Source organism: Tamandua tetradactyla, chromosome 4, assembly GCF_023851605.1.
Source record: "Tamandua tetradactyla isolate mTamTet1 chromosome 4, mTamTet1.pri, whole genome shotgun sequence".
Taxonomy (NCBI): domain Eukaryota; kingdom Metazoa; phylum Chordata; class Mammalia; order Pilosa; family Myrmecophagidae; genus Tamandua; species Tamandua tetradactyla.
Window position 1 is genome coordinate 9,093,601 of NC_135330.1, and position 24,258 is coordinate 9,117,858.

Here is a 24,258-nt window from a genome sequence, read left to right on the forward strand (position 1 = left end):
CCAGGGTGCCCCGCGACCGCACAGGAACTACAACTCCCAGAGGCCTCCGCGGCGGCGGGGGTATTGAGTCAGACCCGCAATAGGCCGGGAAACTACAACTCCCAGGGCGGTCGGGAGCAGGGCGGCTGGACTACCGGGAGTGGCCGGCGGAGGCCAGCAGGCGGCACCTCGGCGGATCTGTGTGCGAAAGTTCCGGGTTCGGAGTCGCAGGCATGCTGCGCCCCAAAGCTCTGACCCAGGTGCTAAGCCAAGCCAACACTGGAGGCGTCCAGAGCACCCTGTGAGTGCGGACCGAGGACCCGAGCGGCGCGCGCTGAAGCCCGAGTCGGGCGGCGGGCGGCTGTCTGAGGGAGGGTTGGGGAAGGACCGCCCGGAAGGGAGGAGGCGGCAGAGGGGGCAGAGGCCTGGGGAAACCGGCCGGGAGGGCCCCTCTCGGAAAGGGAAGCGGGGCGTGCTTGAATGTCCGGGGCACGGTCCCGAACACCCTCGGCCCGGACACTTGCTTCCAAGAAGCGCCGGTAGTGGGGTTGTGATGGGACCCCAGAGGTCCTACTCCCTGTCTTAAGCACACCGATATCCCTCCCCACCCCTCGCCAGGCTGCTGAATAACGAGGGATCGCTGCTGGCCTACTCGGGTTACGGGGACACGGATGCCCGGGTCACCGCGGCCATCGCCAGTAATATCTGGGCCGCGTACGACCGGAACGGGAACCAAGCGTTTAACGAAGACAATCTCAAATTCATTCTCATGGACTGCATGGTATGGAGAGAAGAGCCTAGCTTCTGTCCTCCAATGGGGATTCCCACGGGGTGACCCGGATTCCGCCCGGATAGTCAGAGGGGCAGGAACGGGAGCTCTGGACGAGTACTAAGAGCTGGTGTGCGACAGCACTTAGAGTAAGCAGGACCCATTGCATCAGGTGGTGTTGAGGAGGGAGCCCTGGACCCGAGGTCTGATTGAGGTTCTGGTCTCTGCCAGCTACTTATCAGTTGTGGGACCTTGGGCAAGTCACTTAAGTTCTGGGAGCTTCCTTACTTCTCTAAGTTGGAAACAATACTCCTTCCCCCCACCTTTCCTGTCTCACACAATTGTAGTGAAGTTCAAATGAAAGAATGGATATCAACCATACAGTGAGGTACAAACACAAGGTGCTGTCATCCCAGGTTCAAAACCTTAGAGCTGGCAAGGTCTCCAGGACCTAGTCAACTCCTTTTACAGACAAAAGAAATGAAATCCAGAAAAAGGAAATGGACATTCCACTGTGAACTGCGTGGAAATAGGAACTGTCTCACTCATGTCTGTACATTCAAGAAATATTTACTTGAATGTAAATATAGTTTTCTCCAAACTGAAGGGAAAGTAGTAAACAGGATAGACAAAAACCCCAGTCTTCGTGAAGCTTAAAGTCACATATTTTTTATAATAAGCTTGGTTAAAAAAAAAAAAAGTTTGGTCATGGAAATGCTATGTAGAAAAATTAAGTAGGGAAAAGAGATAGAGATTGTAGGGGGCATGTGTTAGAGTCTCACTAAAAAGTTTACAGTTGAGCAAAGATCTGAAGGAATTTGGGGAGTGAGTCATGTGGCTGTTGAGGGAAAGAACTTCTCTGACAGAGAGAGCAACAAGTGCAAAGGCCCTGAGGCAGAAAGGTGCTTGGTCAAGGAACAGCAAGGTTAGTGTGGTTGGAGTGGCATAAGCATGGGAAAGAGTAGTAGAAAATGAAGTCAGAGAAGCAGGGGTGTAACACCTGGTGCCCCGCACACAGTGGATACCTAATGAAGGTCTGCTGAACCAAACTGAATAGACCCCAAGGTTGAATTGCCCAAAAGATTCTCCATGGAGACTCGGCTGGCTGACTACCTCTTCCCCATCCCCTGTCCAACCAAAGAGGCCATTTCAGTTCAATAGATGACTCCTATATTGTGCCTAGACTAAAGCTGGTGCTATAGGGCAAAGGTTTTCAAATATTCGCGACTGCAACCTAGCCATAAGAAATGCATCCACTAAAACAAAAGTTTCATGAAACATGCAATGCACTTCATTTCTCTTCTTTTTTATTTTTAAATGCTGATCTACTTTCTAAATTAATTTAATCCTAGGTCAAACCTCAGTTTGAAAAACCTTGTCATGGAAAAAGAAGATAAACATAAATTGGGTTACTATTCCCAAGCCCCTCTCAGTATCTTTGGGTTGAGCCCATAATAATGTCATCCATTTGGACAGGCTGTTACAGATACAAAACTCATTCATGTGTGATGGTACCCACACCAGCTAGGATGAGACAGAAATTACAGAAAAAGAAACTGAGTTTCTGATAGATAAATGAGTTTCCCAGGGTAACTTGGAGGTGGCTGTGCTGAAATTGGAAGCTGGGCTCTGGACTCTAATGTCCAAGGCCATGGCCAGAGCACCCCCCCCCCCCCGCCCCCCACCCACCAGCTGAACCTTCTGTGCCTTAGGCATGGAGGGAAGATAGAGTCTGTCTGGGGCAAGAGGAGCCCTTGTGGGAGGAGAGGGACCAGGGTGCCAAGCAGAACATCACATCTCCCCCACCAGGAGGGCCGTGTGGCCATCACCCGAGTGGCCAACCTTCTGCTGTGTATGTATGCCAAGGAGACCGTGGGCTTCGGGATGCTCAAGGCCAAGGTGTGTATGTGCCTCGTTCTTCCATAACCCTGGGCACAGCCTTCAAGCTCCATCACCATGGCCACTCCCAGCCCCACTACCTTACCCTTCTCACATCCACCCAGTGCATGCCTGGTGTGGGCTAATTCCTATGAGCGGGCTGAGGCTGGTGATCTGTGCATATGGCATTGGGGGTAGACCCTGGATTCAGGATCCCTCTACCAGCAAGCCAGTGTGGGACTAATTTCTGTTCTCCGCCTTGCAGGCCCAGGCCTTGGTGCAATACCTGGAGGAGCCCCTCACCCAAGTAGCGGCATCCTAATGGCCACAGACAGAAGCTGGGGTCACAAAGGAGAGATGACCATTTGGGGGGGCAGGGCCCCTGGGAAAACCTTCCTGAACTGGGGGAGGAGAGGAGAGGTTTTTTTTTTGTTTTTTCCAAGAATAAACTTCAATTCCTCTCTTGTGTATTGCTACTTTCTTGGGTCTGAGGAATTGAAGAGGTGGGAAGGAATCCAGGAATCCAGTGATCCAGGAATCACTGGATCACTGGTAGGAATCCTCAGTTCAGCAAGGATGGATTTCTACCCACTCGTTCCACAAACAAATGCATTTTGACTGTGGTCCCTTTGGCCTCTCCAGCAGAGTGGCCTCACCCAGCCGTGGCCACTCAAAGCAGAATAATATCCACCAGATTGTCAGGGTTCTGGTGGGGGTCACCTTGGATAAAGAGAATATAAGGCCCTGGAAACACAGCATCCTTCCTTGCAGGCTTTTGGGGGTGATTTCTACTCTTGGGGTTGGGAAGGTGACCCCTAGCCGCCTTCGAGGGGCCCAGCTCTCCCTCTTCTCCCAGGCATTCACATGCCAGCCAGACCCTTCCAAGTTCTTGAAGCAGACACCATAGCTTTGCTGTGAGGCCTCGCCACTGGGCAGGGAGTAGAAGAAACCCAGAGACAGGCCTCTGAGAGGCTTACATCTCCAGACCCTACCCCTATACTCAGACCCTTCACCCCATCTGGCAGTTTCTGCCCTTGGCCTCCCCTTCCCTGGTGTCCTTGGAGCAGATCAGCTCAAGGAACAACCAGTTCCTCTCCCCAGTGCCGTAGGAAGCAACCCATCCCAGGGAAGCAGGTCAGGCCTCCAGTCCCAGCCTCACCCAGGGTGAGAAATGCTGCCCAGCCCAGGCCTTGGGCTTTCAGGGAGGGGCAGATGTTGCTGTGACCAAGACGCAGCTCCCACAGCTCTGTCCCTCGTACGGGTATTCCATCAGCCCTAGCCCTGGCCCCAGCAGCCTGCCACTGTGCCCCCTGTCCACCCCACCAGAAGCTCTCTGCACCTTGCTTTGAAGGAAATACAGGAGGTCAAGTGGGTTTCTGCTCCCTGAGGGGTTCTTTCTAACTCACTAGTGGCCAGGCTACCACTTGCCACAGGGCCCAGGAGACCAGCAGTGAATGCTTAAGCTTCAGCCACCTCTCGGTAGGTCTTGTCTAGTGCCCACCTCCCCAACTACCAACCCTTGGAGCCTGCTCCCCTGCCTGCTGGAGCCCAGACTGAGAGCAGACACCCAACCTGTCTAACCTGTCTGACGTCATCGTTTCTCCACCCACTTGGGCCCCAGTTCTCCAGCTGCCTGCTCTTCCTGTTCTCTGCTTCCGTCCTCTCAGCCTCCTTACAGTACCCCCACCTGCCAGAACTGAGCCTCCCTAGGCCCTGCCTAGCTTTGAGTCTGCCCTCAATCCCTCTGGCTGCAAAACACTCCATACCCCCAATGAGAGGTGGGGCAGGTCCAGGACTCTTGAAATCCGAGGGTTGAGGGCACTGAGCCAACACACAGAGCAGTCACCTCTGCTTCCAAAGACACTCGCACCCTCCATGCGGAGCCAAAATGGGGACCGGAACCGAGGAGGATTATAACTTTGTCTTCAAGGGTGAGTTGGGGTCCATGGGGAGAGAGGAAGGCCAAGGAGATCCAGAAAAAGAGCAACTGAGGTGGACGGTCCTGGTATTATCTCTTACCAGGACCCCCCAGGGCTCATGATTCCCTCCGGATAAGAAAGCTGCAGGGCATGGGGCAGGAAAAATGTCTTGGAGCTGTTCTGTTATAAATAATGTTATTGATCATTCCTTAATATTGCCGAGTTCGGCTCCGCTACCCAGTTCTCAATGGAAACCCAAATCCCCGGAAATAGTCAGCTGCTGCAGCATAAGAGAGGAAGGTCAGACTTCAGAAAGGACTTCCCTTGTGGGACAAGAGGAAACAGGCAAACTTAAGAGGCAGAAAGTCACCATCCTGTACACCCCATTAGATGTGCAAGAAAGGAGAGATCTATTCCTTTACAGAACTGGGTAAATACACGGGGAAGATGTAACAAATTGGGAGCAGGGCCTGATAGGATCTGGAGGCCTCCTGAGCTTGTGGCCTTGTATGCTTGTGCCTTGGCAGATTCCTCGGGCCCAGATACCAGATATTGGGCTCAATCTGGCTCAACTTGGCTGTCCCTGAAAGTGTGTGTATCTTTCCTGCTTCTTTATCTGCCTCTGTGTCTGGCCCCTCTATTGCAGCGCCGCCCCCATCTCCCATCACCCCCACACCTCCTCCGGGAGGTGGCCGGGCTCTGATTCCCTGTCTAACCACCCCACCCCACTGCCACTCCTAGCCTCAGCCTCACTCTCACTCAAGCTGGTATTCTTGGCCAACACGGAGTTGGGAAACCTGTACTCCCAACACCTTTCCCAGGAATGGGTGGCAGGATCAAGGATAGCAATAGTCTAGGACAATAATACTACTAGTAGCTACCATTTATTGAGCCCTAACTGTATTCCAACCACTATTTCATTAATTACCATAACTACCCTCAAAAGTTATGTTTCATCCTGAGGGTGGTACAGAATAGTCATCTGGAGCCGAAGTCACTGCGTTCGGACCTCAGCTCTGCCACTAACAAGTAATTGTAGATTGGGGTCTCCGGAGCAGATCCTGAGAAGAAGCTTGGCATGTAAGATGTTTATTATGGATATTAGCAATAAAGAAGGAATGGGGAGGAGCTCAGCAGGCAGAGTTCTCACCTGCCATGCCAGAGAGACCCGGGTCCAATCTCTGGTGCCTGCCCATGCAAAAAAGTAGGAAGGAATGGGGAGGAAACAAGATGGGGCAGAGGGAGAAATCAAACTGTGAAGCAGGACGACCACAGGCCTTAGTCAAGGGCGGGGAACTTTAGAGCAAATAGTGCTCATCAGAGCGGCTAGGGGCTAGTAATCCTTTCACCGTGTGCCAACACTGGATGCAGGTTGTCCAGAAAGGGTCTGACCCCAGGCAAGGTGGCCCTTTGCATCAGAGGCAGAGGCTGAAGGAGCTGACAGCTGGAGGCCATCTGCTGACCACACTCCCTGCAGTGGGGGAAAAAGTCATTCCTTGAAGGCTGATCTGGGGAGCACATTTTTGAGGCTACCACACTAGCTGTGTTATTTTGCGCAAGTCATTTTACCTCTGAAGTGCTCAGTTTTCTCATCTGTAAAACTGAGGATGATAATAATCATAGTTCTTAACCTCTTGGCATTGTTGTAAGGGTTAAATGAGTTAAGATATGTAAAGCTGAACAGTGAATAAAAAAGTATTTGCAAAGTCCCCTTGCGGGAATGGCAAGAAAGGGGAAAAATTCAACTTCCCCATATGGAGAATTCCTGATATTCTCACAAGCAGTGGGGACAACAAAATCAATAGGCTGAACCCTCAATCTTGGGGTTTGTTCATATGAAACCTATTCCCACAAAGGATAGGCTAAGCCTATTTAAATTAGGCCTAAGAGTCACCCCTAAAAGAGAACCTCTTTTGTTGCTCAGATGTAGCCTATTTCTCTCTCAGCCAACATGGCAAGCAAACTCACCACCCTCCCCCTCTCTACATGGGACATGACTCCCAGAGTTGTAAACCTTCCTGGCAACGTGGGACAGAAATCCTGGAATGAGTTGAGAGCTGAGACTCAGCATCAGGGGATTGAGAAAACCTTTCCAACCAAAAGGAGGAAAAGGAAAATGAGACAAAATAAAGTGTCAGTGGCTGAGAGATTTCAAACAAAGTCAAGAGGTTATCCTGGAGGTTATTCTTATGCATTAAATAGATACCACCTTTTAGTTAAGATATACTGGAGAGCCTGGAGGGAAGTACCTGAAAATGTAGAGCTGTGTTCCAGTAGCCATGTTACTTGAAGATGATTGTATAATGATATAGCTTTCGCAATGTGACTGTGTGATTCTGAAAACCTTGTGTCTGATGCTCCTTTTATCTATGGTATGGACAGATGAGTAAAACATATGGATTAAAAATAAATAAATAATAGGGGGAACAAATGTTAAAATAAATGCAGTAGATTGAAATGCTAGTGATCAATGAAAGGGAGTGATAAGGGATATTGAAAAAAATAGGGGAAACAAAGGCTAAAATATATTGGGTGGATGGAAATACTAGCAATCAATGAGAGGGAGGGGTAAGGGGTATGGTATGTATGAGGTTTTTTTTCTTTTTTCTTTTTATTTATTTTTCTGAATTGATGCAAATGTTCTAAGAAATGATCATGGTGATGAATATACAACTATATGATGATATTGTGAGTGATTGATTATACCAAGAATGGATCATACGATAAGAATGTTCATGTTTGTATGTCCTAATGTTTAAAAAAATTTTTTTAATTAAAAAAAAAAGATGTGTAAAGCTCTTGGGGCGGTGGTCAGCATTCAATAAATGTTCTCCATCAGTATCTCCATTTTACAGAAAAGGAAACTGAGGTTTACAGACAGAGTAACTTATAAAAGGTCACAGAGTCTGTACTCCAACCCACGTCTGTCTGACCCCAAAGCCCTTGAGCTGTGCAAGGGCTAGAACTGTGACCTAAGGCTGGGACTGTGGGCCCACCCACTGGGAAGGGTGAGGTGGAGACGAGGTTCCCAGTAGGGGAGAGGCAGAGACACCCCGACACAAGTGCTCCCCTTACCCACACCCACCCACACTGCTTCCTGCTCTTTCCTGCCCTACACAAATAAGGAGCTTTCTAAGTTGGAGGGGACCTCTGTAGATTTCACTAACAAGGAAACCGACCCAGAAACTGTGAGCCACGTGTTCAACTAGTCAGAGGCTGTCGGGATCGGAGCCCAGTCGGGTAGATGTGACTCCTGACCCTTGGGTGCCAGGCTGCCCTGTGTCTAAAGGGTGGTCTCCTCTGCACCTGGGGCCAGTGCAATCCATGGGTCACACTCACCAGGCCTTACACACACCCTATCCAGGCTCGCCTACAGTGGGTAAGGCGGGGCCCTGAAGCCTCTCCCCTGGCCCTCATCCCTGAAAACCCGAAGGCAAAAGCCCTGCCCTCCCTACACACTCGCAACACTAACAGCTTTGTACGCTTACTTATATCCTGGGCAATATCTCATGTACTTCTTGCAACAATCCATAAGGTAAGATACTCTTGTTTTCCCTCTTTTTTTTCCATAAGAAAAAAATAGGCTCAGAGAGATTAAATAACTTGCCCAAGGACACACAGCTGGTACAAAGCGGAGCCAGGACTGCAAACCTCAGCTTTCCAATCCCAGCCCCACGCTCTTAATCAAGCAGGACAGCAGGGACAACTGGACCCTAACTCCTTACTCCCTCCCTGGCACATGCACACCCATCCCTCCCCCAGATGGAGCACCTGCCAAGCTTTCCCGCACTTACACCTCTATGCAGATCTCGCTCCCTCTGCACTCCCACACACCAAACCTCCCACCTCGTACACACAGAAACAGGCATTCCCTCCGTCCTCCAGAACCTGTGCGCAGCCCCTCCACCCCCACCCCCGGCCTTCTGCCACCCCTGTCCACTTCCCCACACCCGGGGGGCTGCCCTGCACAGCCCCTCAACGCCAACATGCACAAACAGCCCGCTGTGACCGGAAACGCACGCTCCTCTCTGCCGCCATATCTCAGCAGACCAAGCCTATCATCCTTACAGCCCCTCAGCTTGCCCCAAACCCTTCTGCCCAGCATGAATGCCCCCTGCAGGGCTGCAGACCCCAACCCCAACCCGGGCCAGGAGCCCCGGCTCCCTGCTCAGTTTTCTGAGCTCAGATCCCCTTTTCCGACAGGTGGGCTGGGGCAGGCCTCCTTTGTTTCTCAGCCTCTCACCCCCTCTCCCTCCTCCAGTGGTCCTGATCGGCGAGTCAGGCGTGGGCAAGACCAACCTGCTGTCCCGGTTCACGCGCAACGAGTTCAGCCACGACAGCCGCACCACCATTGGGGTTGAGTTCTCCAGCCGCACTGTCATGCTCGGCACAGCCGCCGCCGTCAAGGCTCAGATCTGGGACACAGCCGGCCTGGAGCGGTACCGAGCCATCACCTCCGCGTGAGCCCGCAGCTGGGGGATGGCTGAGGGCGGGAGGGTGCAGAGGAGGCCAGGGGGCACCTCGGGAGGAGAAGGGGAGGATGAGGAGACAAGGGGATTAGCAAGGCGGGGTCACGGGGCACCAGGCCAGACGCTGCCCTCTAAGAGTTGGTGGCCCAGTTGCCGAGACTCAAGTAGTGGGAGACAGAACAGAGGGGTGCTGACTATTAGGGTCAAAACCAAGAGTCATTGCCACCGCTTACTAAGCCTTTGCCATATGCCCAGGAAGGTGTAATGCACACGCATGTTACATTTGGCATTTTATGTAAACCTCAAATTGCCTCCAGGAGGAAGGTGCTTCAATGAACCCATTCAAAGGCAAGGAACCTGGGACTTAAGCAAGTGGAATCAGGGTGAAGTGGAATGGGGGTGGGCTCTGTGGGTGGGGAAGGGCCCCCCCTCTGCCTGGTCTTCTGCAATTAGCAGCACCCACACATGCTGAGAGCTGGATGGGTCACCCCCATTTTTCAAAGCAACAAGACTAGGAAGATGTACAGGAAGTTGGGCCTTGTGACACCACATCCAGAGTGTCTCCCAGTCAGCCTCAGGCCAAATTGGGTGAAGGGTGGTCTATGTGCTTGTGGGGGGAAGGGGTGGCAGTTGCAGGGGTGGGGAGGGAGCAGGAAGTAAGAGGGCTTCTGTTATTCACACTCCTCACTCTTGGACTGGTCACATAACCTCTTATGAGCCTCAGTTGACTCATCAATAAAATGGGAATAAAGGGACATCACTGGACTGAAGAAGCTCGTCTATCTCCAAGAGTGAGGCTGAAGGCCTGAGGTGTCAGATCAGGGTCTTTTCTAGCAAGTCCTAGAAAAGGGGACAAGACTTGGCTGGCTGCAAGAGAGAAAAGGGTGCTGTGGGTCAAGGAGACCTGGAAGATCTCAGAGGTGGGACATGTGAGAGGCAGACTTGGCTGGAGCCCAGCTGTGTCCGGGTGAATTACTAGGGGGTGAAATCACAGCAAAGGAACCGAGGAGAGTAGAGGGGCTATGGAAGGAAGGAGGCGGCCAGCAGGGGCTTTAGAGCAGGGCAGTGAAACTGCTGAGATTCTCCGGACTGGCATCCCTGGACGGCTCTGTGCATCAGAGAACTGGAGCTTTGGCTCATCGGGCCAGGCTTTGCATCCCTGGGCCCCCGTTTCCATACTTCCTGGTCCTCTGGCTTTTTGGCTTGACAACTCTGCTCTGAGGCTAGACCCGACCAACCTGACATTGTCTCTGCCCCTCCCACGCCCCTCCCCAGGTACTACCGCGGTGCCGTGGGGGCCCTGCTGGTGTTCGACCTGACCAAGCATCAGACCTACGCTGTGGTGGAGCAATGGCTGAAGGAGCTCTACGACCACGCCGAGGCCACCATTGTCGTCATGCTCGTGGGTAACAAAAGCGACCTCAGCCAGGCTCGGGAGGTGCCCACTGACGAGGCCCGCATGTTTGCCGGTGAGAGACCACCACCTCCCAGTCTCACCTTCCCAGCTCCAGCCTCCCCGGTCCCTGTCCCTGCCACCCAGACCTCGGGTTGGTCCCACCATTTGTCCTGAGAGTGTCTTCATGGACAATTAGTGGTTGCCGATTTTAAGGCAGCCCCACCCGGCAATGATCAGACACCCTAAGCATAGAGGGTGGGCTCCCTTTGACCACCTCCAGCCACCCTCTCCCAGTTGTTTTCTGGGGTTTAGAGGCAGCGTGGTATAGAGGCGAGGGGTGCAGGCTCTGGAGACCCAAGGCCTGGCCTGGCCCCACATCTTGTCTTGGCCAGTAGATGTGGGACGTGGAGCAAGGTTTCTTTTTCATTCTCTCTATGTTTCTGGGCTTCAAATTCTTTTTCTATAAAAGAGGAATAATAATAATAGTATCCCCTCATAGGTCATTTTTTTGTTTGTTTGTTTTTAACATGGGCAGGCACTGGGAATCGAACCCGGGTCCTCTGGCATGGCAGGCAAGCATCCTTGCCTGCTGAGCCACCGTGGCCCACCCTCACAGGTCGTTTTAAGGTTTAAATGAGCTACTACTACACGACAAGGGTTTAGCTCAGTGGCTGGTAGGTATATCGTAAAAATAAGCAAATATTCTTATTATTGACCCCACAGTTAATGATGCTTTTCCCTTTCTGCCAGAAAATAATGGGCTGCTATTCCTGGAGACCTCAGCCCTGGACTCCACAAATGTCGAGCTGGCTTTCGAGACCGTTCTCAAAGGTTAGAGCCCCTGCCTCCATTTGACACCCCTGTTCCACCCCTGTGGCTGCCAGGGCAGCAATGGGAGAGAAGACACCCAGCCCTCCCCCTAGCTGATTCCTCAGCCCACCTCTGGGGCCCCGGGTCTCCTCACAGCCTCCCCCACGCCACTGACCAGCCCTCGTCAGGCCCTCCCCAGAGTCCCTCACTCGACCGGAAGATTAGGGCCGGAACCTGAAGGCCACATTTCCCAGAGCGCTGGGTCTTGGTTGTTCACCATCCAGGAGGGTAGAAGGAACCCAGACGCCCAAGCCCAAGCTCCGCTACAGCCCAGCAGAACCTCCTCCGAGAATGGCCAACCCCGGGGCTCAGAAGGGGGGTGGGGGTGGCGGTGGGTTTGGTGTGGCCTCTAACTCTTTGGGACTGATCGCTGCCCTCTGACCTCTCAGAGATCTTCACAAAGGTGTCCAGGCAGAGGGAGAGCGCCGTCCCGACCAACGCGGTCATGCTGAGGGGCGCGGCGGGGCAGGAGACGGGGGCCGGGGCGATGAGAGCCTGTTGCATCAGCCTCTGACCCCAGACAGCACCCACCCTGTCTCCACTGACATTCTGGTCACCACCCCCACCCCCCACTCCGCTCCAGGACCTTCCCTGCCCTTTGGTTCCAGATGTCAGAATGTCCAGTCCCCTGTTCACAGTCCCCAGGTCTCTAAGGTCTTCACGTTCCATGGCACATCTCTGTTACCCAGCCACCCCTCTCGGGCTAGGGCTCTTAAATAAAGCTGTATTTTGTTTCAGTGCCTGGCCATCCTGCTGCCTCCCGTCTGTTCCTCCCTCTTCTCTTCCAGCCCCTGCCTCCCCTGCAGCTTTGACCCCTCCTTTGAGTCTCGGTTCCCTCCTCCTCCCCCATCTCTGTCTCCCCCCACCCCCCACCATGCCCACTGCCCCCCAGGGCCAGCTGCCTCGGGGAGCCCTGTGGTCTGGGGATTGTGCCAAGGGGGTGGGAGGTGCCCGCCCTTCCCTCTGCCAACCCCTAAGGCAGGTGGAGGAGGGAGGACGCATGGAGGGGAGGGGTATCTGGAAGGCAAGACAAAGGAAACGGCATCAGCGGGAACCATCTGCTGTTCAGGGCCCTGGTGCCAAGAACTGAGGTCACTCCAATGCCAGGGGCAAGGGGAGGAGGCCAGGGGTAGACATCAGGGAGGAGGGGGCAGCAGGGCAGCCCTGTGTGTGTGAGCTGGGGTAGGGGGCTTAAGCCCTGGGGGTGGGATGCCCATGTCCTCCAGCCAATTTCTTTCCTGACCCCAAAGAAGGGGTGAGTGGCAAGGGGGTCTCCGTTTCTCTCAACTCCCTGCCCCTTCTCCCCAGGAGATGACTCCCCAGGCAGGGTCTTTGGCACCCTGCCTCAACTTCCCCTGTTCTACAAAGCGGGGTAGAGGAAGGTTTGACCACCTTCCATGGAGAAGGGAATGAATGAGAAGAAAAGACAGACTGAGACTCAGAGACTCAAGTTTGGTCCTGTAGAGGGCAGACAGAGGCAGCCCGAGGTGGAGGGAGCTTTGGAGATACCTGCCTCTGGCGAGGCACGTGGGGGATCCCCAGAATCACCCTAGAGAGCACCCCAAGCCACAACCCCACAGCCAACCTTCCCATCTGGCGTGAGGTGGCCAGACCCACCAGCTAGAGAGAAAAGACGGAGCCTTAAGTAATAATACTTTTAATAAAATTAAGTTCTTAATAGCACATTTAATACATTAACCCTCCCCCTTCTTGGTTTCTCTGCATTTTGTGCAACATCACTTTTACTTGATTATTCATGGGTCGGTTTTATTTCCCGCCTTTATTTTGCTTTTGAAATCTTTTTTCCTCAGTGGATTTGTATGTGTCTTCACTAGATGCCTCAAATTAAGTCTGACCACAATCCTACTCTACTTTCTACAGTGGAGAGACCATCCCCCCTGCCACAGGGCTGTCTCCCCCAACCCACCCTGCCCCACCCGAACCTCAGGTGGGGAAAGGGGAATCCCCTCCCCACCCCAGATGCTACCATCCCAAACTAGCGGGTTTCTAGGACAAACAGCAGGGGGAGATCTGTCCCTGGGTGGGGCGAGAAGAGTAAACTGGGGAGAGGGACATGTATTTGGGGGGGGTCTCGGGCCAGGGTGGGGCATGACAGAATCATTGGTGAATGGAACAGGCCCCTCTGGCCAAAAGGAGTGCCAAGGGCCTCCCCACCCCTTAAACTGGAGGGAAGGGCCCAATCTGATTGCAAACAAGCTGGTAGAAGGCAAGTGCTTTAAAAATGAGTTGATTTCTCACATCCCAGTTTTCTGCGTGTGTGCGCGTGTGTGCGGGGGGGGGGGGGCACTGGAGGAGTGATGTGTGTGTTTCCGGGCCAGGGCACAGCGGATGAGCCCTACCTGAACACTTCAGAGTTGGAGGCAGACTGGGAGACTCAGGGCTGGGGTCGCCCAAAGCTGCTGCCCTCCCCTGGCCTCTGCACCCAGGGGCCTCGGTTTTCCCAGGCCATCCCTCCACGTTGTGGGTGGGAAGTCCTTCTTGGAGTCTAACTTCTAAGACGTAATTAGGGATGTTGCAAACCTGTAAAGCGCAGTACAGCTTTAAAGGAGAACAACGATAGAGATGGCTATGTCCACTGCTGCCATGGCGGTCAAAAGCAGAGTTGGGACGTCGGGTGGGAACGGGTGTAGGGGTCAGTCCCATCTCCCCAACACTGAGAAGGTGAAGCAGTGTGACATTGTGCGTCTGTCTGCGGGATGACCCACCAGGCTCGCAAATCAATCTGCAGTGGAGTGAAGTTACACTCCAAGGACTGCCTCAGTTAGACCTGGGAGAAGGCAGGTGAGGAGGTTTTGAGCTCTGCAGTCTCTATCCTCCCCGAGAGCCCCGAGAGAGGACATATCGCTTTGGAACCAGCAGAAGCTGCTCAGCGGAGACAGGGAGATGGGCAGGGTGGAGAGAGCAAACAGATGTCCTCAACCTCCTCTGCTGCCCCCCACCCAGTCCCCCACTTAGGTGACAAAATCAAGGTCCATCCTTTCAGAGACCCTTGGAAATGAGCCCCTCATTTATTTGTCCTACAACTGAAAAATCCAAGGTCTCTCAGAATCAACCCCAACTGGTAGCCCCCAAACTTTATCCAGCAACCTGCTCCCACCCCAGTATGTGGAGATGGGACAACTCTGGGTGAACTCAAGACACTTCCCTCCTCTATTTTCCTTTTCTTTACGACTTTTATACATTCTACTGGACCCAGGGGCCCTCAATGCTACTAAACTTTAAGCTATCTGAATATCTTCTACTAAGTAACTAGTAATTTCTTCTCTCTCTTTCTCTAGGATTATATGAAATAAATTTGTATTATTATTATTAATAATTATTATTTTTTGTAGTATTCTTTTCTTTTAAACCCCTCGGTTTTTCTTTCTTTTCTTCCTCTCTCTCTCATTTTTGGTTAAAAAAAAAATCTATTTCTCTTAAATCTCACACCTCTCTGAGGTTTCCCACAGGCCAGCAGGGGCCTCGGTTCTTCGCTTCCCTTCCACACTTACCCCGGGGACCCGGGAGTGGAAGGGGGGACACCCCAGGATCCTCAGTTCTCAGCTTCTTCCTTTCTTCTTAATCCCTTTCTTTGTTTGGCTCTGCCGGCTCCCCCGAGGGGGAGGGGGGAGGGGAACCCACTGAGTGAAACTTAATCTATCTGCGGGGTCCCAGAAGAGGCCAGGTTCCCCCAGCCCCTCCCCGCCATCCATCCCAGGATGCCCCCCCCCAAAAGCAACTGATATTCCTCCCCAAAGAAAAGTGGGGGAAAAAAGGAACGTAAACCCGAACATATATTAAAAACACTTTTTTTTAAGATTTAACTCTGAATACAAATGTATTTTTTTCTTCTTCTTCTCTCCCTACATATATTCTAAACCTTCTAAAGTTTTTTTATTTTTTTAAGGATCACTTTATCATAAAATAAAATATCCTTTTCATATAATAAATTACCTAATAAAAAGTCTTTTTTTTTCATATTAGCCCAGGTTTCTTTGCTACATTTATACGGTAATAAACGCCTTTATTAAAATAGAATATTAAATTATAAAGAACTGCTTTTTTTTTTTTTTTTTTTTTTTTTGCTATTTTTGTTTTCTCTCCTCTGCGTTGGTCGACTTTCTCGCTCCCTCTCACGCTCTCTCCTCTATCTCGTCATTCGCTAGGTGTGTTTTGTGTTTGTTTCTAGGTTTGGCTCAATTAGTAAGGGTGGGCTGAATTTTCGGAGCCACCCAGTGTAACAGTCTTCTGCCTCGTCGGGACGGAGGGGAGAGGGGGAGGGGGGCCGAGAGACAGACATCCCTTCTTCCCTGTCCCCTCCCCACCCGCCCCTGGCGACCAACCGAGGGTGCCCATTTGGTTTGCTCTCTATTGTATAGACATCTCAGGATGGCTCACGTTGGCGGGAAGCAGGGAAGTGGTCACAGGCCAGGTTTCTTGGCTGTGACCTCCTTCCTCTCCCTTCCCTGGCTGGTGGTCTGGGGGGAGGGGGAAGGGGAGGGAGGTTGAGGGGAGGTGATTAATTCACAACAGGAGGAGGAAGAGGAAATCCCCTCTGCACCCTCATCCCTGTACCCCCTCTCCATCCAGGAAGAATGGGACTTCCAAGCTAAGTGCTCAGATTGCTCAGAATAGTCCCACCCCATTATGTACAAAGATCTCCCAGGGCCCTCAGGGACCGGCCCCCATCCTCTCCTGGCCTGACCAGCAGAACCAGGAGGCTGGGAGGGGGGCGGCAGCCCCAAGTGAGCACGGGGAAGCTGGGAAGGGGTGCACAGGCTGTTGACAATGCATGATTCTCAGAACACGATCTGCTGCACCCCGATTCTGCTTCACCCTGGACTGACCCTTCCCTGAAGGCCTGGCCTCTCCCCTCAACCACGATGAGTGGGACAGCCTTCATGATTAGTTTGCTAATGATTCAGGTCAGGTCCAGAGAGGGACGCAAGGAGCCGGGCGCTGTAGAGGAGGAGAGCAGCACAGGGAGCTGCCCTTTCCTTTCTCTACCAGCCTCTCCTCCTGCCTCCAGCCCTATTCTACTCCTTGAAATAGCAGATACACCCTACCCTGGCTCCTGCCCCCCATACCACAGCCAGAAAATGCAGCCCCAAAACAGTCCCCTAAATGTAATGCCCACAGATGATGAGGGTGGAGGTTTGACCCCTTAAGTACCTCAGTATTAGTCCTGGCCTCCAATTTTCACTGAGAATGGGGCTACAGTCCACTAAGAATTCCGTTAAGAAGGAGAGGACCCCAAATGCCTGAAGGGACAAATGGGGTGAGAGGGGAGCGTTAAGATGTTATTCTCCCCAGAGGGGCCGGTGTCCCCAAAGCTGGACTGGAAGGGGGAGAAGGGAAAAAAAGACACAGAAAAACAAAAACAAAAACAAAGTAAGGCAGAGCTGGGATTGACAGCTGCCAAGGGGAAGCAAAGGGAAGAGCTGAAGGAAAAGACCAAAGGAGGGAAGAGAGAAACCAAAGGGGGGAAAGAAGGGGAGAAGAAAGAGAAGGGAAAACTGAAGGGGCAGGAAGGATCCCTGTTCTCCAGATTCCTCCAGCCCAGCTTTGTGGAGAATTCTGAGCCCTTTATTGACCGACATGCCCCTCCCTCCCCCAGAAATTCTAGGCAGACTCCCTATAGGGTCCCAACCCCCTTAGGCTGTGGGGAACTTCTGAAGATTCCCAAACAGGATATGGGGGTAGGGGACCAAAGGGTCACATTAGGAGGTCGGAGGTCATGACCAGAGGATCGGAAAGAGCACCTCTTGATACAGATGGTAATTCTCCCTCTCCCTTCTCCCTATGCCCCTCCAGAAGGGAAGGGTTAGGGTGACCCACAGATGTAGAGTGGGCAGAGGGGGTCAGGATTTTGAGATTCACCCTTAGCCACCACCTCTGGCAAAACAAAAGTTTCTCATTGCTGCTTCCAAGATTCAAGGGTGTGTTGAGGTATCAGGGTTGTAACTCTAGTAAAATTGCGGGTCTGGCCCCCTCCCAACCTTCCCAGGGCAGGGTGACCAGAAGCTCTGAAGGTGGCTCACCCCTTGGCCGCCACCACCTTGCCTTCCCTCCCGCCTCCCCCCCTCCCCAGTGAGCGAGGTTCGCTAAGCACCTGGCCCGTCCAACCGCTGATTTCCAAAAGGCCTTAGTGGAAAGCAGCTCCAGGGCGGGCCCCTGGGGGAGCGGGCTCAGGAGGCCTGGGGAAGGAGGCTTAGGAGAATATTCGGATGGCTTGCGTGGCCGTGATGTGGCAGACAGGACACTCCGGGTCCGTCCTCTCGCAGATCCGCACTGCACATTCCATGCAGAAAAGGTTGTGTCCGCAGGGGACGAGGGCGGCGGTCACCTCGCTCTCGAAGCACACCATGCAATCGCGCCCACCGCCGGGGCTCCGCAGGCCGCCCCCGCCGCCGCCGCCGCCCAGTTTGGAGAAGCCCTGGAGAGGCTCTCCCGGCGGGCGCCTGGGGAGTCCGGCCAGCTCCGGCCCTGCCGAGGCGGCGGGAGAGCGATGCGCACCGGGAGGCCCCGCGCGCGCCTTGGCGGAGGAGGAGGAGGACGAGGAGGAGGAGAAGAGCACCGAGGTGGGCGTGGCGTTCTCCTGACCCGCCCAGAGCGGGGGGCTGGTCTCGGCCACGCCGTAGTACACGTCCTGCTTGCCCACGCCGTAGCCGGGGAACAGGTAGCCGCCGTAGCCGAAGTCCCCGCTCTGCTCGCCCAGGCGTGGGGCCTCAAAGCCGGAGTCCACTCCGCACTCGCCGATGCAGCCCAGGCTGTTCTGCCGGAACGTGGACAGCGGCTTGCAGCCGGGCGGGTGCACCCGCCAGGCCTCGGAGTAGCGGCTGTCGAGCGCCGAGTCGGGGCTGCCGGCCAGGAAGTCGTTCTCGTTGTTGTACTCGAGGATCTTGCCCGTGCGCACGGCGATGTGCGTCTCGATCTCCTCGCGCGCGCGCTCCACGTTGCCCGGGGCGCCTGTGATCTCGAACACGGGGTCGCGGTCCCGGCTCGGCGTGATGATGTACGTGTTGGTCTGCTGCTGGATGCGCTTGATGGTGGCCCCCTTGGGGCCCACCACCAGCCCCACCACGCGGTAGGGCACCCTCACGCGGATGGTCACCTGGCCCGGCAGGGCGGGCGCCACGCCGAAGGCCGCGCCGGACTTGTTGCGCGAGGCGCGGATCATGGAGAAGTGCTCGGCCGCGGAGATGATTTCCCGCCGGGCGGTGGCCACGTCTTCCCGCCGCCCGGTCACCATGAACACCGGCTCCTCTCCCCTCACCGGCGTCTTTATGTAGGTGTTGGTCTTGGCTCTCAGGGCCTTAATCTTGCAGCCTGGAATGGTGTGAGAAGGGGAATGAGAAACCCAGAGGGCGAGAAGGTTTATGCTGGGCCCAGTAAGGTCGCTGGGCCCCACCCAGATACCATAGCACCCCCCCCCCCGCCCCCAAACCTCACAGGCCACCCTTGGAGCCTCCCCCCTATCTGAACGCTGTCCTCAGCAGAGCTCAGATCTGCCCAACGTCCCTATTAACCACGGATTTCAAAACGGGCCGACTTCCCCTTGCGTTCCATTCAGGACCTTCCAATTCATTCACTAAGCCTCCCGGAGGAGATGTGGACCTCAGACCTACTGGCTAAGTCCTCCCCAACCACCTGCTGTTCCCTCCCTTCTTCCACTGAGTCTTGGCTACTCACAAACTTCCGAATCATTTAATCACCACCCCCTCTCCCCACCTGTGACTGACCTCCATCATTCTACAGAACCTCCAATGCACTCAGTCACCCCACCATCTACTCCTCACCAGACCCCTATTCGGTAATAGTGTTCTCAGATCTACTCAGGGATCCCTGACCCCTATCTGCTCTGTGAGCCCCCTCCCACGCTGTCCACCCATTAGCATCTCTCAGTAGGTCTCAGATTCACAGTGAGTTTGCAGCAACTAGCGGAGTGTGGGAAATCCAGAAGGGTCTGAGAATCAGCGATGCAGGAGGGGAAGGAGAGGTATGAAGATAATCACACGTGAAGGAGCAGCACCCCACCCCATGCTCACCCTGTCTCCTGGGGGCAGGAGGGCAGAGCTGGCTTGGGGGCTGAGCTAGGGTGAAGGAGAGGGTACTGTGACCTCTTCTCCTGCTTGGAGAAGATAGGCTAAAACTGTGAGACTGGGGAGAAAGGCAGGAAAATAGAGAAGAAAGGCCGAGACAAAGACAGACAAAGAAGAAGAGAGGGAAAAGTGAGTGAGGCTGGGCTGACCATGCCATCTCCAAACGCTGCCGTCCTCCATGGCTAACTGAACAAGCCCCTTCCTCCTTTCCCCCATTCCGCCTTCCTCCACCTGGCTTTACACAGGCGCCCCAGATACTTACACCCTTTCACGAAGCATATATGCTACATGTGTGTGAGTTTGCACACACATGTACTAAGAGCCATGATGCACCGTGTGCCTTTAAACAGTACATAAGGGGCAAGCCTAATGTACACTTTTCTACACCCCCTTCACAGAGTCCCTGTATTTCAACCTTTCCTACATCCCACCCTTCCATCCCCATCCTCTCTAGCACATAAATAGCACATTCCTATACACGCCCACAACTTTTGCTCCCATTCACACAAACACATGCTCACACCCCTCTCCAGACATGCAGTTCACCGATCCCTTTCTCACGCCCCACCACGCTACCTATCCCCCCAAAACCAAGGCCAGCGCTCCTAGTTTCTAATTCTGCCCCAACCCCCCAACCACAGGCCTGAAGTAAGCTCTTTCCTTTTTCCCTTCTCCTTTCTCCACTCCGGGTGGCCTCTCCTCCAACCCCACCAGATTAACAGCCCTTCGCATCTTCAGGAGACCTCAGGAAAGAGAATTTGCCTCTCCTCCTTGCCTTGTCTTGAAACCTCTAGACAGCTGAGAAGTCCTACCTGTTAAGTGTACATCTTTGCTCCTATAATGTCAGTAAACGATTGTTCTATTTGTGAGGCGTGGAAGGTTGAGGAACAGTGAGGCCCTCTTTTCTACCACCTCCACTCACAAGGCATCTGAAGGGCACCGGGACTCTGGATCTAAGTTTTGGTTCCATAAACTTAAGTGACAGCGACGGGGGGCGGGGTAGGGACTGGGATGAGGAGGACAGGTCCAAGATTAATCCTATAACACCCAGGGCATAAGGGCAAGAGAAGCTAGGAGCCTGGATTGGAGGTAGGCCTCATCCTATGTTCTGCAACCCTGAAGAAGTCTCTTGAAGGGAAGTTCCACTGGGCTTCACCTTCCCAGAGGTCAAACAGAGGAGTACTCACACTGCAGCAGGAGGAGGGGAGGTTAGACAAGAGGGAGGACTTCCATACATTTAAAGAATCCCCCTGCTTTTATGAGGGACAGGCCCATGGGATGTGGAGACAGAAAAAGAATGATCCGGTTAAATTCCAGGGCCTCCCAAGACCACTCCCACACCCAAGGAAAGATAGTGTCCCCACCCAATTCCAGGGTTCTGGATCCCCAGTTTCTGACAACAAGAGGAAATCCAACTTTCTCAACCAGAAACCTCACGAGAGGGAGTGCCCTAAGGGCGACGAGGGGTGTGCAGGGGAGTGGCGTCTTCCCCACCTCCATTCTGGGTCTCCCTGCGACAAGCCTCCAGCCCCCCAGCACTCCGGGCGGATGAGGGAGGATGTGGAGTAGGGGCCTGCCTGGCCGGCCGCCCCTCTTCCCCCGCCAGCAGTCGGCCTCCTCCCTCACTCCCAGCCGGAATGCAGCTCCTCTATTGTTCCCCACTGTGGGACAGCTCCTCCTCCGCTCCTCCCCCACCCCACACCTCCCCAGCCCAGCCCCTCTGCAATTTCCAGACTCGCACCCCGCCCCAGCCCCCAACTCCCTTCTGGGAAACCCAGAGAAGGAAGGGTCCCCACGAGCCCGTCTGTTCGATCTGGACCGTCACCAACAGCCCCCCACCGCCCAGGGATGCTGGAGCCGGGGAGGGTGTGGTATCAGACAGACTACACTGGATTAATCCTATAACACCCCCTCCCCAACACATCCGGACACACACCCTCCACCAATTCTCCAGGTGAAGGTTTCTCACGCCCCAGCACCCCCACCCCCTGGCCTGTGCCACTCTTTCTCTACTCGAGACCCCTCTCCAGGCCTCTGGCCCCCAGCCATGGCCAGCCCAGAACAAAAGCCAGAGAGGGAGGAGGCCGAGGAGAGGTCCAGGCCAGGACGCTGCACTTCCTCGGAGGCACCCCATCCAAAACCCCACAGATGGTCCAACTTTGGTGAGTGGGTGACCAGAGGACACCCTCCTCCCAGCGGCCCCCCTCACCAACTCTCCCCCAGTCTGGGACCCTCCCCTGAGCCACACCCCCTTCCATTCCTACACTCAGCCCAACAAAGAGACAGATACTCAGTCTGGCTGCCGGGCCAGGTCTCCTTCAAAGTCTGTAACTCCAGGAGGCTGGGGGTCCCAGGAGTGCCCCCTCCCCAACCCACTAGCAGATCCGGGAGTACGGGCTTCTGAGTGACTCTTTGCACATTCCGCGGGGTTTTCCACCTAAAAGCGGACACCCCCTCCGGACAGCCTTCCCGGATTGGGAGACCCTCCCCTTCTGCTCTCCCAGTGCGAGGGTATCTCTTTGTCTAAGGGCAGATCCCTGGGGGAGGAAGGGTTCTGGAGACCCGTCCCGACTGGGGGTAGCAGGGAACTTTGTAGCACTTGGAAATCAAGGGAGGGGGTGGGTCCCCCTTTGTGGGGAAGGGACCGAGCCGGAGGCGGACAGGGAGGGAGGAAATGAACTTTCCACGCTGGGGACGGGTGCCCCCCACCCCCGTCCCTCTCCGTGGTCCCGGCGCCCGCTTACCTTGCCTGCCCACGATCTCGGCCACGTGCTCGGAGGTGGGCACGGGCACACACTCGGTGGTGTTGCTGCTGCCCTTCAGGCGCAGCTCGGCCTCTTTGTAGAGAGCGCAGAGCTTGGCGTCGCTCGCCCCTTTGGGGGCGGTGGGGGGTTGGGGCGGCTGCGCCGCGGGGGCCGCCGTCGGGGCGGCCGGGGGCGCCGCGGGCGGCGGCGGCGGGGCGGGCTGCGGGGGGGCGGCCGGCTGCGCGGGGGCGCCGCCCCCCCCACCTCCCCCGTCTTCACCCGCCGTGGGGGCGGGGGGCTCCCCCAAACCCAGGAGGCAGAGTTGATCGAGAGCCAGCTGAAGGGCGCGCTCGTCTTCCAGCAGCCCTCGGTCCTTAGCGCTTCCCCCGAAACATCCTAGTTCCCCAAAGCCCCCATTTCTTTCCATTATTCCAGATACCACTAGACTAGGCATGGCGAAACAAAAGCTGGGGGAGAGAGAGAGAGGGAGAGAGGTGGTGGAAGGGAAAAGAGGAGAGAGGAGGGGAGGGGAGAGGAGAGGAGGGGGGTGTGTGGGGAGGGGGGAACAAAGAACTGGGGAGGGGGGAAGAAAGCGAGATAGAAAGATAGACCCTCCCCCTAAGCCCCCCTCCCCAAACACCCTGTAACCCGACTCCCCTCGCCCCAGCCCCCGGGATGGGGGTGGGGGGAAAGAGAAGCAAAACCAAGAAAGCAGATCTCTTCTCCTCTCCGGGGGTGACGGGGGGCGGGGGGCTGCGGGATCTCTGCCCCCACCCCTCCCGCCTCGGACCCGGAGTCTCTAGCCCCCGCCGTCCAGACGCCCCTCTTAGGCTCCCGCACCGAGCCCCAGTCCGGGAGCGGCGCTCAGTGGCCCCCAATAGAGCCCAGCCCCTTCCAGCGCTCAAACTCTTTTGTTTTAAATGAACTGGATGGAGCAGCATGGAACTGACGGGAGGGGGGCGCGCCGGGGGCGCCCGGGGCATGCTGGGAATTGTAGTTTCCCGCCCTCGGGGGGCGCGTGGCGGATTCCTTGACCCGAGGAGGATAGGGACGTGCCCTTCGGTCTTCACCCGCGGCGCGGAGCCAAAGCTGGGGCGGGTGGGACGGGAGACGAGGTCCCTAATTTTTTTCAAGAGGCCGGCGCGGGGAGAGGGGGCAGGGTACGGAGGCGTTGAGGGTCTGTAAAAGGTTAATGCAGCGCCCGCCCTCCGCCGTGCGGTCTCCTTCCCCAGCCCCGCAGGTCCTGGGTCCCTCTTTTTTATGGTAATGAGGGGGGAGGGGCGGGGAGCGGTCCGGGCTGGGTCGCTGCGGCGCCCCCACCCCCCACTCCCGGCCTCCGGGCCGCGCGCTCCCTCCGCTCCCCGCCCCTCGCGCTCTCCCGGGGTCGATCCCGGCTCCCGGGCGCGGGGAGCGGCTCTCGGCCGAGCAGACAAAGCCCGCAGCCGCGATGACGGGCTGGGGGTGGGTGCGGGGGACCCGGCTCTGCGCGCGGTGCGGGCCAAAATGGGGTGCCGGGCTGGAGGGCTGGACCCCCCTGGCAAAGGACACGATCCTCTCGTCCCCAAGCGGCGAGCCACCCCCACCCCCCACCCCGTCTCCAGTCTCGGAGGCATCGACTTGGAGGTAGGTGAGTTCTTTCTCGGCCCTCTGGTGGGTGGAAGAGGGTCAGGAGGGCCGTGGCGCAATGGAGTGAGGAGGACGAAGGGGGTGAGAGAGAGGGGAGAAGGGGGACGCAGGCATGGCAGGGCTTAACAGTTTTGGGTGAGGGGCTTGAGCTTTGGGTGCCACGGAAGGAGGAGAGGCTGGGGGTGGACTGGGGACCCAGGCTTCCTTCATCCTGGGCCACGAATACAGCTTGGGAGTGCTCAGTCCTTTAGCCGTTTCTGTCATTCCACTTTTCTTCATGCATCTCTCTCCAGTAATTCAGCCCCTTTGACTCTGGAAATCTGGTGAAAGTGAAAATAAGTTTTTAAAGCTTAAACTGGGTGATTGCGTACTTTTAGAGATAGTTTGAGGAAGTTGGAACATAATGCAGTCTTTTCTCCTTCTACCTCATATCTTCGGCATTTCTTTTGTCACCCTTTTTATGCCTACGTCTTTCCCAAGAAAAGAGTTTGTACTGCAGCTTGACG

The 24,258-nt window shown here is 55.2% G+C and overlaps 3 protein-coding genes across 4 annotated transcripts; 2 read left to right on the plus strand and 1 right to left on the minus strand.

Annotated features, from left to right (window-relative positions):
- The first annotated feature begins 60 nt into the window (after positions 1 to 60).
- Positions 61 to 3,094, plus strand: LAMTOR2 (late endosomal/lysosomal adaptor, MAPK and MTOR activator 2). 2 transcript variants are annotated; one of them, XM_077156437.1, is made up of 4 exons: positions 63 to 280; positions 598 to 760; positions 2,558 to 2,647; positions 2,892 to 3,094. In XM_077156437.1, exons 1-4 carry the CDS (start codon positions 213 to 215, stop codon positions 2,946 to 2,948), a joined length of 378 nt encoding a protein of 125 aa, XP_077012552.1. In that variant the 5' UTR covers positions 63 to 212; the 3' UTR covers positions 2,949 to 3,094. The 2 variants fall into 2 exon arrangements, with proteins under 2 accessions (XP_077012553.1, XP_077012552.1); XM_077156438.1 differs by lacking the exon at positions 2,558 to 2,647 and having other exon boundaries at positions 61 to 280.
- Positions 3,095 to 4,241: 1,147 nt separating this feature from the next.
- On the plus strand, positions 4,242 to 12,028 carry RAB25 (RAB25, member RAS oncogene family). Its single transcript, XM_077155695.1, has 5 exons — positions 4,242 to 4,557; positions 8,807 to 9,005; positions 10,290 to 10,483; positions 11,161 to 11,241; positions 11,670 to 12,028. Exons 1-5 carry the CDS (start codon positions 4,515 to 4,517, stop codon positions 11,792 to 11,794), a joined length of 642 nt encoding a protein of 213 aa, XP_077011810.1. The 5' UTR covers positions 4,242 to 4,514; the 3' UTR covers positions 11,795 to 12,028.
- Positions 12,029 to 12,931: 903 nt separating this feature from the next.
- MEX3A (mex-3 RNA binding family member A) lies at positions 12,932 to 22,766 on the minus strand. The gene is made up of 2 exons (XM_077156439.1): positions 22,127 to 22,766; positions 12,932 to 18,609 (listed from the first exon to the last, which is right to left on the minus strand). The coding sequence occupies exons 1-2, from the start codon at positions 22,578 to 22,580 to the stop codon at positions 17,492 to 17,494; spliced, it is 1,572 nt and encodes a 523-aa protein (XP_077012554.1). The 5' UTR covers positions 22,581 to 22,766; the 3' UTR covers positions 12,932 to 17,491.
- Positions 22,767 to 24,258: the final 1,492 nt, after the last annotated feature.

Bases quoted from the DNA above. Each gene is read 5' to 3' on its own strand.
- LAMTOR2 (XM_077156437.1), top strand. From the start codon at position 213: ATGCTGCGCCCCAAAGCTCTGACCCAGGTGCTAAGCCAAGCCAACACT. The intron at 281-597 runs GTGAGTGCGGAC...ACCCCTCGCCAG, and splicing joins GGAGGCGTCCAGAGCACCCT to GCTGCTGAATAACGAGGGAT. The intron at 2,648-2,891 runs GTGTGTATGTGC...TCCGCCTTGCAG, and splicing joins TCGGGATGCTCAAGGCCAAG to GCCCAGGCCTTGGTGCAATA.
- RAB25 (XM_077155695.1), top strand. From the start codon at position 4,515: ATGGGGACCGGAACCGAGGAGGATTATAACTTTGTCTTCAAGG. The intron at 4,558-8,806 runs GTGAGTTGGGGT...TCCCTCCTCCAG, and splicing joins TTATAACTTTGTCTTCAAGG to TGGTCCTGATCGGCGAGTCA. The intron at 11,242-11,669 runs GTTAGAGCCCCT...CTGACCTCTCAG, and splicing joins TTTCGAGACCGTTCTCAAAG to AGATCTTCACAAAGGTGTCC.
- MEX3A (XM_077156439.1), bottom strand. From the start codon at position 22,580: ATGCCTAGTCTAGTGGTATCTGGAATAATGGAAAGAAATGGGGGCTTT. The intron at 18,610-22,126 runs GTAAGCGGGCGC...ACACCATTCCAG, and splicing joins CGAGATCGTGGGCAGGCAAG to GCTGCAAGATTAAGGCCCTG.